At 48.5% G+C, this 14,687-nt stretch overlaps 1 protein-coding gene across 1 annotated transcript in view; it reads left to right on the top strand.

The window, feature by feature from the left end:
• Positions 1-14,687, top strand: part of LOC121444334 (voltage-dependent L-type calcium channel subunit alpha-1F-like) — a 28,170-nt gene that overhangs the window by 3,024 nt on the left and 10,459 nt on the right. Inside the window, 23 exon segments of the mRNA XM_041646148.1 lie at positions 15-157; positions 239-391; positions 1,023-1,219; positions 1,327-1,430; positions 2,960-3,150; positions 3,378-3,470; positions 3,586-3,679; positions 3,829-3,855; positions 4,005-4,165; positions 5,107-5,332; positions 6,195-6,402; positions 6,578-6,698; positions 6,810-6,891; positions 8,222-8,267; positions 8,966-9,029; positions 9,678-9,825; positions 9,984-10,113; positions 10,765-10,824; positions 10,926-11,032; positions 11,119-11,206; positions 11,591-11,698; positions 11,777-11,829; positions 13,690-13,836. Coding sequence (XP_041502082.1) covers positions 15-157; positions 239-391; positions 1,023-1,219; positions 1,327-1,430; positions 2,960-3,150; positions 3,378-3,470; positions 3,586-3,679; positions 3,829-3,855; positions 4,005-4,165; positions 5,107-5,332; positions 6,195-6,402; positions 6,578-6,698; positions 6,810-6,891; positions 8,222-8,267; positions 8,966-9,029; positions 9,678-9,825; positions 9,984-10,113; positions 10,765-10,824; positions 10,926-11,032; positions 11,119-11,206; positions 11,591-11,698; positions 11,777-11,829; positions 13,690-13,836 — 2,751 coding nt within the window.

Raw genomic sequence — 14,687 nt, 5'->3', positions numbered from 1 at the left:
TGCTCCGCCATCAGGCTGTTCAGCGTGCTGCTGGAGCAAGGACCCGGACGGCCAGGTGATGCCCCACATACTGGAGGAAAGCCGGGAGGCTTCGATGTAAAGGCACTGCGGGCATTTAGGGTGCTGCGGCCACTGAGGCTGGTGTCTGGGGTACCGAGTAAGTGTATACGCCCCCTGAGCTGGAGGTGGGGCTCCCAGCTGAAGGTGAAAGCGCTAAGCCCGCCCCTCCCCATCACAGGCCTGCACATAGTGCTCAATTCCATCATGAAGGCGCTTGTGCCGCTGCTGCATATTGCCCTGCTGGTGCTATTCGTCATTATTATTTACGCCATCATCGGACTCGAGCTGTTCCTCGGACGCATGCACAAGACGTGCTACTTCCTAGGATCCGGTCAGCCACCCCCCCTTTCACAGGACAGGACATGCCCCCTGCCCTCTCTTGCTTTTAGAAAGCCCACTCTGTTTCGCAAGGCTTGGTCTCTAAGCTCAGGTATAGCCAAACACCACCCTTGTATTGAAAACTCCTCCGTAAACCCCAGAATACAGCCCCTCTCTCCATAATGGCTGTGCAGGTATCACAAGACCCCACCCACAGGACCAGTCTGCCTAGCGGCAGGCATTTAAGACTTCAAACCCCACAACCTGCCTTTAGGCATTTGTGGAGACCCCTGTCCAAGCATTTTCTCTGCCTTCTTTTCAAGACTCTCACAGTCACAAGACTCTGCCCCCTGTTATTTAAAATTCTTTTTTTTCTTTTTTCACCACTATACTAACGAGGATATTTAAGATTCTATACAGGATTTACACTTCACAATTCCCAGATCCATGTTGGAAGGGTTCAGCATCCCAGTGGTTCAAATTGATACCTCCAGGGCTTTGATTCTAGCACAGGAGCCAAGAGTTACTTTTGCCTTAAAAACCCCTCAAGCAGCCAAACAAACTTCCTGTGAAGACGGGGCTGCAGAGTGGCAGGAACTAGTGTGTGACTTTGCCTCATAGCTCCGGCTTCAATTTTCCTACAGATATGGAGGCAGAGGAGGACCCATCACCTTGTGTGTCTTCTGGCTCTGGGCGTTCATGCACACTGAACCAGACTGAGTGCCGCGGGCGCTGGCCAGGGCCCAATGGTGGCATCACGAACTTTGACAATTTTTTCTTTGCCATGCTAACTGTATTCCAGTGTATTACCATGGAAGGATGGACAGACGTCCTCTACTGGGTGAGGCGAACAAGCCCTCAACACAGCTTAGAGGCTGCACCTGCCCTTCTTTGCCAGCTCAGGTTGTCGTGTCTGCATGCTAAGAGGGGAATGTGCTCTCTCTCCAGATGCAGGATGCCATGGGATATGAGCTACCCTGGGTGTACTTTGTGAGCCTCGTCATCTTCGGATCCTTCTTTGTTCTCAACCTCGTGCTTGGCGTCCTAAGTGGGTGAGAAGCCTGGATGTTCTCCCCTACAAACCCCCTGACTTTTTGTGCTGTCAAATTCCTAAGCATCTTTCAAAAACTCACATCTAAGCTGAGCTTGGTAGCACAAGCCTGTAATCGCTGCTATTTGGAAGGCTAAGACAGAAGTATCTCAAATTTCAGACCAGCCTGGACAACTTAGTGAGACCCTGCCTCAAATTTTTGAAGTTAAAAAAATTAAAGTCTGAGCATTTGTCCGGCATGTCCATGGCTCAGGCCTCAATCCCTAGCACTACCAAAGAGAATCTGATGTGTTCCTTCAGTCTTTCCATCTTAAACACCTACTGTGTGCCAGGTACTACTAGAGAAATGGAACAGGAAACGTGAAACCCCCTGGTTTCTTGGATATTGCATTTTTTGTAGGAAGATACAGATAATAGAAGTGTATGATAAGTAAATGTCTGTAAATTACGCACAATGTGTACCATGGAAAGAAACAAAAGATAAAGAGGAACAGGGAGATGTTACAATTAGAAATAGCAACATCAGGGAATGGAAAGATGACTCGGTAAAGAATCCTTGCCTGAGCTGGGTGTGGTGGCACACACCTTTAATCCTAGCACTTGGGAGGAAGAAGCTGGTGGATCTCTGTGAGTTCGAGGCCAGCCTGATCTTATGTAGTGAGTTTCAGGACAGCCATGGCTATGTGAAGAGATCTTGTCTCCAAAAAGGGGGATTGCTAGCAGACGATCTAAGTTCAGTTTCCAGCACCCACATGACAGGTTACAACCTCCTGTAACTTGTAGTGCTGGGGTAGCTGATTCCCTCTTTTGGCCTCCAAGGGCTCCTGAATGCAAATGGGGCACATATAGTCAGGCAGGCTCGCACGCATGCGCAAAAATACTAAATACTTTTAAAAAGGAAATAAATGGGAACCCCAGAGCTAAGCATATCAGTGCACACCTGTACCCAACACCCAGAGGCAGGAAACGTTGCAAGTTTGGGGAGGCCCTGAGCTAGTAACAAGACACTATCTCAAAAATATAATCAAACCAGGCATGGGATATGCATCTGTCATTTCCGAATTTAGGAGGCAGAAGCAGGAGAATCACACACACACACACACACACACACACACACACACACACACACACACATAATCCGAGTCCAACAACATGGCTATGTGGGTAAAGATGTTTGTTGCCAAGTCTGTTGACCTAAGTGCAATACCCAAGACCCACATGGTAGGAGAGAACCATCTCTCTTGGATTGTTCTCTGGTCCACAGGTCATGATATCTACTTGCCACCCACACCCACCCAGCCCCCCCACACACAATAATTAAATAAATGTACTACTATTAAAAATCAGGAAAGACCTCTTGAGAAGGTGTTGATATTTTAAGCCACAGGAACAGCCAACGCAAATGCTTGGCGGCTAGAATGCCTTTGGCATATCCAAAGAACAATGAGAAAGCTACTGTGGGTGGGGTGGTACAGACAAGATTACTGGTGTGCCTGCCCCATGTAGTAATCTTCTCCCCTCCTCCTCCAGGGAGTTCTCTAAAGAAAGAGAAAAGGCAAAAGCACGAGGAGACTTCCAGAAGCTTCGGGAGAAGCAGCAGATGGAGGAGGACCTTCGGGGCTACCTGGACTGGATCACACAGGCTGAAGAGTTAGACCTCCATGACTCCTCTATAGATGGCAACTTGGCTTCTCTTGCTGAAGAGGGACGGGCCAGCCATAGTAGGCAGTTCATTTCTGACCCAGCTTCATTCCTACCCCAGATGTGATTTGTCCTCCCGAGACCCAGACCAAGCCTGCAGCCACCCTAGGCTTTGTCCCAGATCTGACTCAGGACACAGAATCTCATCCCAGACTCAGACCCAGACCCCAACTAGTCCCTTGTCCCCCTAGATTTGACTCTAATTCTGCCTTGGGGTCATCCTTCCCAGTCTTATCTATCCCCACAGGGCCACAGCTGTCAGAACTGACCAATAGGAGGCGTGGACGACTACGATGGTTCAGCCACTCTACCCGCTCCACACACTCCACCAGCAGCCATGGTGAGAACCAACCAGGCAAGGGGCAGGGTAGAGCTGGGATGAGTAGACAGAAGGAAAAGCCGGACGTGGGACCTAGGCCTTTGGGTCCTGACTTCTGTCCTCACTTTGCCCATAGCCAGCCTCCCAGCCAGTGATACTGGCTCCATGGCAGACACCCCAGGAGATGAGGATGAAGAAGAGGGGTCTCTGGCCAGCTGTACACACTGCCTGTAAGGGATCTCAGCTTTTGGACCCTAAGTAGCCCAGATCTCCATCCTTACTTTAGCTTCAAATCATGTCCTCAGCCCTGACCTCTACCCACAATGCTGATTCCCTCTCAGCCCCTTATAACACCCCATCCCTTTCCCATCCTTTCTAGAAACAAGATCATGAAAACCAAACTCTGGTAAGTTGTGAAAGTGTGCAACCTTTTGACCCCATGACTTTAAGACTAGTCCACCTCCAAGGATCATTGGACTTCCGAGCTCCCCGACCTGAACCCCGGGTTGACCTAAGCCATCTCAGTGATATAATGATGGGCTCTCCTCTGCCCAGTCGCCACTTCCGCCGAGCCAATCGGAGCCTCCGTGCACACTGCCGCCGGGCTGTCAAGTCCAATGCCTGCTACTGGGCTGTTCTGCTACTCGTCTTCCTCAACACGTTGACCATCGCCTCGGAGCACCATGGGCAGCCTGTGTGGCTCACCCAGACCCAGGGTGTGCCTCAGCCTGCCAGCTCTCTTCTTCACCCCTTGCTTCCTCCACTCCAGGCGTTCAAATGCAGGCTCTCTAGGGAATCTTAGACCCCCAGATCTTCCAATCCAGATGAGTACAGAAATCTTAACCTGTCCTATCTCACCCTGCAAACCACACTTATGTGGTACTTGCTGTGTGCATAAAGCTCCAATCTCAGTGTTTCACATGTCCAAACTCAAACTGTGTTCTGCTAGAACCTTACTTAGTACTTATGTACTAAGGATGGCCAAGGGTCCTGCTCACCATGGCACTGAAGTTAAGTAACTAACCCCAGGACTCAGCCCCCAAGGGACAGACTAGGATTCTAACCTGGCCTCTTAACACCAGGCTAAATGGACAACTCCTCTGTATCTCAGCTTTCCCACGCACAAGATGGAGCTACTTTGAACTACCCACGGCCCAGAGTGGTTGGGGCGACTAACGGAACTCAGCTTAGCTATTGCTTGGCCCAAATTGTGTCACCTGTTGTCATTATTCTGTACAATCTCAACCCCAGTTTCACCACTGATCCTGCTCCTAACCCCACCCCAAACCCGTTCAGTCCTAAAGAAACCCCAGGCTTGGAGCTGGTAGAGTAACTGTGTGAGCCCCTGGGTACGGAACCCAGAACCAAAACCATAAGACATAAATAGAAAAAACAATTTAAAAATAATAACTCCTACATACTGACTGTACCATTGAATTTGGAGTTGTCTTGGACTCACAAAGGCTGACTCTGGTACCCATCTCAACTCTATCCTCTACCCCAGCTCCAAACCTACAAATTCACCTCAGTCCCTAACCCCAATTAAACACTAGCCCATACCTGGCCTGTTCCCTGCTACCCTAAGATCACGCCAAAGCTCCTGGCATCCTACATGTTACCATAGCCAGCTCAGTCACCCTCCCCGCTCTCCCTGCAGAGTATGCCAACAAAGTGCTGCTCTGTCTCTTCACGGTGGAGATGCTTCTCAAACTGTATGGTCTGGGCCCCTCTGTCTATGTGGCCTCCTTTTTCAACCGCTTTGACTGCTTCGTGGTCTGTGGAGGCATCCTAGAAACCACGTTGGTGGAGGTGGGAGCCATGCAGCCTCTTGGGATCTCAGTGCTCCGATGTGTGCGCCTCCTCAGGATTTTCAAGGTCACCAGGTATGTATGCATGGGGCCCCAAAATGCAGACCCAATTCCACACCCCAGCTCCGAAGACAATTTCGTCAGTCTCGTCATTCATTTAGCAAACACTCATCGAGTACCTACTGTTGTGTGCTGACCTTCTAGGTCCTAGGGAAACACCAGAAAGCAAAGCATGCACAAGTTCCCATCCCTGTGGAGAGGAGAGCCACCTGGGAATAGTGCCTCCTCCATCTCCATCCCATTGGCCAACACGAGTTTACCCCCAAGCCCATCTCCATGTTCATCACCAGTCCCAGCCATACTGTCCTCTCTAAGTCCAACCCCAACTACATGCCCTGCACAGGTCCACTATCTAATCCCAAACCCAACCCAACCTCCACCTCAGCCCTACTTCCCAGCCCCAGTCCTCTCACTGAGCACCAACCACAGTGCCATTCTTAGTTCGCTGATGCATCCCTACCCCTGGCCAGCAGCCTTTCTCCAATTGTAATCCCATGTTCTGCTCTCCCCAGCCTCAGGCTCCTCTTTATTCCCTCCCTTATACCAACCTTCAACCACAACCTTATTCCAACTCCTCCAACCCCAAATCACCCTAACCCCATGCCCAATTCATCCCAGTCCTGACATGAAACCCAGCTGTATCTATACCTCGTCCCTAGTTTTACCTCCCGCCACACCCTGGATGCCAACTCTAACTCCAAACTTAAAGGTTCCCTCCTTTCTTACTCTTATCATGCTTTAATTCCAAAAGTCACCTCCAACCTCGGCACCACAACCTATTTTAACCCCATGTGCGCCAGTGTATCCCAAGTTGGAGGCCTGCCTGGACTCTGAAGGGGAGAAACGTCAACCTTGCCCTTTTTGGTCTCTGCTGCAGACACTGGGCGTCTCTGAGCAATCTGGTGGCATCCCTGCTCAATTCCATGAAGTCCATCGCATCCTTGTTGCTTCTCCTCTTTCTCTTTATCATCATCTTCTCCCTGCTTGGCATGCAGCTATTTGGGGGCAAGTTCAACTTCGATCAAACCCACACCAAGAGAAGCACCTTTGACACCTTCCCCCAAGCCCTCCTCACTGTCTTTCAGGTATGGCTTGGAGACTCTGAGCCCTCTCTCTCTCTCTCTCTCTCTCTCTCTCTCTCTCTCTCTCTCTCTCTCTGTGTGTGTGTGTGTGTGTGTGTGTGTGTGTGTGTGTGTGTGTTGGTATTGGCCTGGAGTTATAGGTGGGTCCCCAAAACTTTTTGATGACTTCCTTCCCCAGATTCTGACAGGTGAAGATTGGAACGTCGTCATGTATGATGGCATCATGGCCTACGGTGGCCCCTTCTTCCCAGGGATGCTGGTGTGTGTTTATTTCATCATCCTCTTCATCTGTGGCAACTGTATCCTCAGAACTTTGGGAGACAGGATAGAGCAGGGTGAGAGGTGGAGGGGTTGCTGGGCAGTCCACAGGCAGGCTGCTTCTCCATCTTTGCAGCCTGAACTCACTCCAGACATCCTGTTGAATGTATTTCTTGCCATTGCTGTGGATAACCTCGCCAGTGGAGATGCAGGCACTGCCAAAGACAAGGGCAGGTAAGCTATTGGCTCCATCTCCAAGACATCCTTTCCCTAAGATTTCTGACTTGGATCTCTCTCTCTCTCTCTCTCTCTCTCTCTCTCTCTCTCTCTCTCTCTCTCTCTCTCTCTCTCTCACACACACACACACACACACACACAGACACACACAGACACACACATTCCACAGGACTTCAATTGTGCTGGAAGCACCCACCTCCAGCTACAGGCCTCATTCATTCATTCTTTCAACATGAATTTATGGAGCATACACACAATAATTTTGTGTTAGGCTCTGATGCAAATGCTAGGGAGACAGCATGGGTTGAGGCACACAGAGTCCTTGCTGTTTGTAGTTGAGGAAGGCAAGCAAACTACAAGAATATAGGTATACAATCTTAAGAATATGTTAGTAAGCCGGGTATGGTAGCACATCCCTTTAATTCCAGCTCTCAGAGGCAGAAGGTATCTCTCCATATCAGAGACCATTCTGGTATACATAGTGAGTTCCAGTCCAGTTATGAGTTGTCTTTAAAAAAAAGGAAGTTAATTATAAATAGTAGTGAAGGAACAGAAAACAAAGCAAAGCAATAGTAAAAAATTAAACCAAGCCTAGAAAGCCATACCTATATTACCTGCACTTGAACAGCTGAGTCAGGAGGATAAGAAGTTCAAGGCCAACCTGGGCTCCACATTGAGACTGCAGAGGATATAAGGTTCAATAAGATTGCTTTTTTGCCTAGTGGTGGTGGTGCACACCTTTAATCTACCACTCAGGAGGCAGAGACAGGCGAATCTCCATGAGTTTGAGGTCAACCTGGTCTACAGAGTGAATTCCAGGACAGCCAGAACTGTTACACAGAGAAACCCTGACTCAAAAAAAAAAAAAAAGATTGCTCCTTTGAAGTTGTGGTGTTGTTAGCGCATTGACAACAGAACACTAGAGCTCAGGACCTAGCTCAGAGGAAGAAAATGTAGCTGCTTGAAGTTCTGGTTTCCATCCCAGTGCCATCCACAAGCAGATATAAACCTCCAGTGATGTAGGAATGCAGCACAGGGGGCGGGGAGAGACAGCAATAGGAGATGTGGCTAGATGTGGGGAGGAATAACAAGACCAGCCTGGGGATATCCAAGGGCAAGATGAGAGTTTTGACTTTTGCTCTTGGTAAGAACTAGGCATGGGAGCATAAAGATTTCACAGGTTCCTTCTGCGCGCTGTGAGAATAGACTCTAGGCACTGGGAACAAAAGCGGGCAGTCCCAAGAATAAATATCCTGATAGCAGTGTCCACCCCAGCCTTAGCCATCTTTTACCACCTGCTGCCATCAGCTCTTATTTTCTTTGACAGAGAGAAGAGCAGTGAAGGACACACCCCACAGGAGAGCAGAGTGTTGGTGAGTTAGAAGCCTGGCTCTGGTGATGCATGCCTTTGATCCCAGCACTAGGGAAGCAGAAGCAGGGAGTCTCTATGATTTTTAAATTAGTCTGGTCAACATAGCGAGATCCAGGCCGCCAGGGCTACATAGTGAGACCCTTTTTTTAAAAAAAAAAGGATGGGAGAGCTTCAGAGATGGATCCACAGTTAAGAGTGCTTGCTGATCCTCTAAAGGACCTGAGTTTGGTTCCCAGATCCATGCCAAGCAGACCACAACTACCTGTAACTCCAGGTCCAGGAGTTCTAAGGCCTCTGGCCTCCAAGGTCACCTGAATTCGCATGCACACACCCACACACAGACACACATCATCAAAAAACAACAATAAAAAAAATCTTAAAGCTGGGCAGTGGTAATACACACCTTTAATCCCAACACTAAGGAGGCAAAGGCAGGTGGATCTCTGTGAGTTCGAGGCCAGCCTGGTCTACAGAGTGAGTTCCAGGACAACCAGGGCTACACAGAGGAACCCTGTCTCAAAAAAAAAAGCAAAATAAACAAATCAATCTTAAGGAAAAGAAGCCTGGGTGTTAGATATACCTCCTCCTAACACCCATACCTATCGCCGTGTACATGGTTTTAACCCCATCCTTTGCGGATGCATTTCCATATTATCCTGTCTCTTCCATAATCGATGACTCCAGTCTTCCTGTCTCCAGGTGCCTGGCGGAGAGAATGAGGAAGGAGAGGGTGCAAAGAGTGCAGGAGCAGGCAAGTAGTCAGGTCTGCTTCCGGTGGAAGAGGTGTGGAGTCTTGGAAAGAGGACTCAGGCAGAGAACTCCTGGCCATCAGACTCTTCCAAGGTCATCCTGAAGGCAGTAGGCATAGTAGCACATATCTGCAGTCCCAAATCTTGCAAAAGGTGACAAATTCAAGAACACCTTGTGCTAAACAGTGAGTTCCAGGTCAGCCTGGACTATATTAGAGACACTAGACACTATCTCAGAAAAAATAATAAACACACCAATAAGGACTAGGGATATACCTCAATGGTAGAGTGCCAGGCCCTAAGTACAATCTTGATGACTGTAAAAGTAATTACTCTGTGATGAATGAATAAGCTTGGTCCCTAGCCGGCAACATTTGGGAAAACGAGGTAAAACAAGAGGAATGGACATTTAATTTTACCATGGGCCTTCTCAGAGCCTTTGTTATCAAATTGTGTGTATATAGCACACTCACTAAACACACTCACCAGGCTCTCAGTGCGTCCCAGAAACTGTTGGAAAAGCTAGGCATGGATTTAAGACCTCTTCCCTGAGAAGCTGAGATTCTGGGCAGGAAATGAGAAGAATTCATCCTGTGTCAAGCACAGTTCCAGGAGCTTTCCATAGATTCTCTCAGCCAATTTCCCTTTTTGCTCTTTTTAAGAACCATGCATAGAGGAAGAGGAGGAAGAGGAGGAGGAGGAGGAAGGTGGTGAAGGGCATGTGGAACTCTTGCAGGAAGTTGTACCCAAGGAGAAGGTGGTACCCATTCCTGAAGGCAGTGCCTTCTTCTGCCTCAGCCAAACCAACCCGTGAGTGCTAGAAGGGGCAGTAGGGTAGAACCACAGGGACTGACCAGGAGGAGAGCCCCAGAACTACCCAGGAGGCAATGGGCACAGATGTATCCCTTGGGGTCTCCCAGTAAACACTGATCCTGGTTTCTAATCCTTGACTTTCCCCCACTCCCCAGACTTCGGAAGGCCTGCCACACTCTCATACATCACCACGTCTTCACCAGTCTCATCCTGGTGTTCATCATCCTCAGCAGTGTGTCCCTGGCCGCTGAGGACCCCATCCGAGCCCACTCCTTCCGCAACCATGTAAGCCCATGGCTGAAGGCTAGGAGGAACTCACAGGGGCATTCTCCTTGGCACAAGTTCAAGCCAGAGTAGAAACAAGGAGACGACTCCTCACTGGGCTAGAGGACAGGGCCTGTAATGGTGGAGAATACCGTGCCAGCACTCATTTCCATACTCCAAGAAGTGTGGGCAGGGTAGCAGGATTTGACTGGGGATGGGGGAGAGAGAACTCAGAGAGGTTAAACAGGCCAAGGGCACTCAGTGTAGCTGGGTAGAGACAAAGGAATCTAAATCTGAGTCCTCATCTCAAATAGACAAACTTTGGTACGTATAAAAGTCTTTCCTAATGCTAAGAGGGAAGGATGAGGGCGAGCAAGGCTTATACAGAGTGGTGCACACACAAGCTGGCACGGTGGTACCTGACTGGATTTCTAGCACTTAGGAGACTGAATCAGGACTATTACTGCAACTCAGAGGCCACCCTGGGCTGCAGAGTAAGGCTTGTCTCGGATAGGTGGATAGATAGATAGATAGATAGATAGATAGATAGATAGATAGATAGATAGATAGATAGATAGATAGATAGATAGATAGATAAGAAAAGGAGGCACACACATACCTATCAATCTCCTTTAGTAATGACACTGTTCCTCATCTTTCTCATTTCCTCAGATTCTGGGATACTTTGATTATGCCTTTACCTCCATTTTCACTGTGGAGATTCTACTAAAGGTGATTATTGAACCCCCAATACATTCTCTGCCACCCTCTCCCATCCTATCCACCAGTTCTCCTCAGGTCTGAGGCCTAATCCAGTGTCATCTAATCCCCAGATGACAGTGTTTGGGGCCTTCCTGCACCGTGGCTCTTTCTGCCGTAGTTGGTTCAATATGTTGGATCTGCTTGTGGTCAGCGTGTCCCTCATCTCCTTTGGCATCCAGTGAGTAACACCTTCCCCTGCCCACCCCACTCCTCCCAGAACCAGGACCAAGACCTAATTAGGACCTGAAAACCTCCCACCCCCAGCTCCAGTGCCATCTCAGTTGTGAAGATTCTCCGAGTACTCCGAGTCCTGCGACCCCTCAGAGCCATCAACAGGGCCAAGGGACTCAAGGTAAGCCCAACTCACCCAAAGCCACAGGACCCAAGCCCTGGGTCAGGATCACAGACCCAACCAACCATTTGCACAAAGACGTTACTGTGCAGCCTGAATCCAACACGTGACCATGGATTCTTCACTACTGGCCATGTGGTCTGCTCCGTGTTCCTTACAAGTGACTATACTAGTGACTCATGTCCTTGACATGTGACTACTTGTCCTTACCTAGAAAACACTTATTCTTTGTTAATAGCCATACATGCTAGCCCACAATACTAGTGTTCCTCACTTGCAACCACCTACCCCTGGCCCAAGTCCTTAAGCGATATTCATCACCCAAGCTCCCACTGCATGCTATGGCCTGCGGTGCCCACTAGTCACGTGTGTGCGTGTCTGCAGCACGTGGTGCAGTGCGTATTCGTGGCCATCCGGACCATCGGAAACATCATGATCGTCACCACCCTCCTGCAGTTCATGTTCGCCTGCATTGGTGTGCAGCTCTTCAAGGTGGGGCGAATCCAGAGAGAGGCCCCTGTCAAGGTAGGGGTGAAAGGTGAACCTGTCTAACAGATGTCTTCCATACAGGGGAAATTCTACAGCTGCACGGATGAGGCCAAACACACCCTGAAGGAATGCAAGTGAGTGAGATGCCACCCTCTATGGAATGCAGAACCCCTTCCAAATCACATAGAGAACTACAGACCGCTCTGTCTCTAAGGTTCCTAGAGCCACTGACAGCCTCTTACCAAGGACTCTAGACATGTCTGGTTTCCTAAAAATCCCTAAGACCCTCGAAATTCCCTAAAGGCCCTAAGACATACCCCCAAAACTCTCCCAATAATTATAACGGCCTTCATATTACAGCAAGGGCTCAAAGCCCCCCAGAACCCTTTTCCACATTCTTCATCATTCCGTACATTCCACGCCAGAAGCCTTTGCAATTCCTGCCCCTCCTCTGAATTCCAGCTTCCCTCTAGAGATGTTTGTAGAGGGAGGTGGTTTCAAGCAAAAGCCATGAGGCCAGGAATCCCTGGCTCAAACCCACTTCACAAGGCTTGAAGGCGTCTATTCACTTTGCTGAGTCCCAGCTAGCTCAACTGACAAAAGGGGATAAAAAGAGTTCCTGTTTCACAGGGCTTATGAGGAGTAGAGAGGCGTGGAGTAGACATACACGGTAAATACCTGCATGGCAAGCCAGCACCATCCCTGGCATAGAGTCAGTGCTAAGAAACTTTGGCTGTTTGAAGAACTACTTTCCCCTGGATGGCAAAAATGTTCATGACAGTGGTGATGATAAACCAACTGTGTTCCAGAAATTAGTCTTGTTTGTTGGTGGTTTTTTTTACAATCTTGTATTTATTCATATGGTGAGTACACCTGCTACTGCACATGTGGGGATCAGAGGCCAACTTGAGGGAGTTGGTTCTTTCCTTCCATCATGCTGGCTCTGAGGACCAAACTCAGATCATCAAGTTGGCAGCAAGTACCTTTACCCACTTAGCCATATTGCTGGCCCTTGCTTGTTTTTTTTTTTTTTTTTTTTTGGTTGTTGTTGTTGGTTTTGATTTTTTTATGGTTTTGGTGGGTTATTTTTTTTTAATTTTTTAAAAGGTTTATTTATTTATTATGCATACAATGTTCTGTTAACATATATACACCAGAAGACGGCACCAGATCTCATTACAGATGGTTGTAAGCCACCATGTGGTTGCTGGGAATTGAACTCAGGACCTCTGGAAGAGCAGCCAGTGCTCTTAACCTCTGAGCCCTCTCTCCAGTCCCTTGGTGGGTTTTTTAAACCTTAAGTTCTCAAGCTAGCCTTAAATGCACAAGTTTCCTGTCTTCTGCCACCTGAATTGCGGGGATTATAAGCATATGCCACTATGCCTGACTTTATTTATTTGTTCGTCTGTTTATTGTGAGACAGTCTCAGTATGTAGCCCTGGCAGACCTGGAAATCATGTAGACCAGGCTGGCCTCAAGCTTGCTAAAAATCTTCTTGCCTCTGCCTCACAGGTAATGAATGGAATTATAAATGTGCACCACCATGATTAACTGTCATTTATTTAATTTATTAATCTTGGTAAGATATGAGAAATGGATTCTGTTAGTACCCTCATTTTTCAGATAGCTCGTGAAAACAAAAAGTGCATAGACGAGTCAGGCAGTGGTGGCGCACGCCTTTGATCCCAGCACTTGAGAGGTGGAGGCAGGCAGAGCTCTGTGAGTTCAAGGCCAGCCTGGTCTACAACAGCTGGTTTCAGGACAGCTAAGACTGTTACACAAAGAAACCCTGTCTTGGAAAAAACAAAAAAGAAGTGCATAGACAGAGATTGAATGTCTACAATAACCCAGCCAGGAAACCAAAGGACAGGATGTGACCCCAAACTATCTAGGTACACCACGATGCCCTGTTACATCCATAATAAAGACCCTAGAGCCTTTGCCATGGCTCCCCACTCCTCCTCACTCACCTAGCCTGTCTACAACATCCACAGGGGCTCCTTCCTCATCTACCCTGATGGAGATGTGTCACGGCCCTTGGTCCGAGGGCGGCTCTGGGTCAACAGCGATTTCAACTTTGACAACGTCCTTTCAGCCATGATGGCCCTGTTCACTGTCTCTACTTTCGAAGGCTGGCCTGCGTGAGGGGCAGGGCCTTGGGGACCCAGGGGACGGGACAGATTATTCTAGATAGTTGCCTGGGATCAACTGGGAATGGGTGGGAGTGTATCTTAAGGGTGTACAGAGAGTCTCGTAAGCCTGGATAAGGTTTCCTTTCTTTCCTTTTTCCTCTTCTATGCTTGAGAATGGAACCCAGGTTTTGTATATACTAAAAAAATAGTATAACATTAAGCTGCATCTCTACCCCTTATTTTCTTGAGTCGGGGTCCTACCATTTAGCCCACTTTGACCTCAAACTGGTGATCCTCCTTCCTGATCCTCCTGAGTGCTGGGATTCAGGTTTGTGCTACCACATCCATTTGGGGGTAGCTTTCTAGAGACTCGTATATTGAAAGACTGGGTGGGGATTGCCCGGAACCCCACTGAGGACTATTGGGACTTCAGAAAAGGGTCTCTAGAAATTGGGAAAAGGTCTCCAGGGGTAATAGGTGAAAAGAAAGGACTGGGTGAGTGTTACTAGGGGTAAGTAAGATGTGGAAGGATTCGAAAGGGGTTCACTGAGAAAATAGGATTCAGAAATTTGCAGAACTCTGCAAAAGTCTTTGGGCATATTGGCTAGAAATTTCTGGGGAAATTGAGCAGAGTATTCAAGACTGTGGGATGGGGGTCCAAGATCTTTAGAAGCCTGTGGAGGAGTTCTGGAGAACCACGTGGAGGAGGTGCTCAAGAGGCTATTATGGGGATGAGAGGTTTGTAGACACATAGGGGATGTTGAAATGTCATGGAAGGTCTGGATAGTATTCTCTGGGGGAACTGTATAGGTGTCTCTGAGACTTTGAAGTGTTTGGAACAAAAGATTTGGGATCCTGGC

The sequence above is a fragment of the Microtus oregoni genome, unplaced genomic scaffold, assembly GCF_018167655.1.
Source record: "Microtus oregoni isolate MIOR12 unplaced genomic scaffold, Mior012 000121F_001, whole genome shotgun sequence".
Lineage (NCBI taxonomy): Eukaryota > Metazoa > Chordata > Mammalia > Rodentia > Cricetidae > Microtus > Microtus oregoni.
This window is presented reverse-complemented; position numbering and strand designations above follow the sequence as displayed.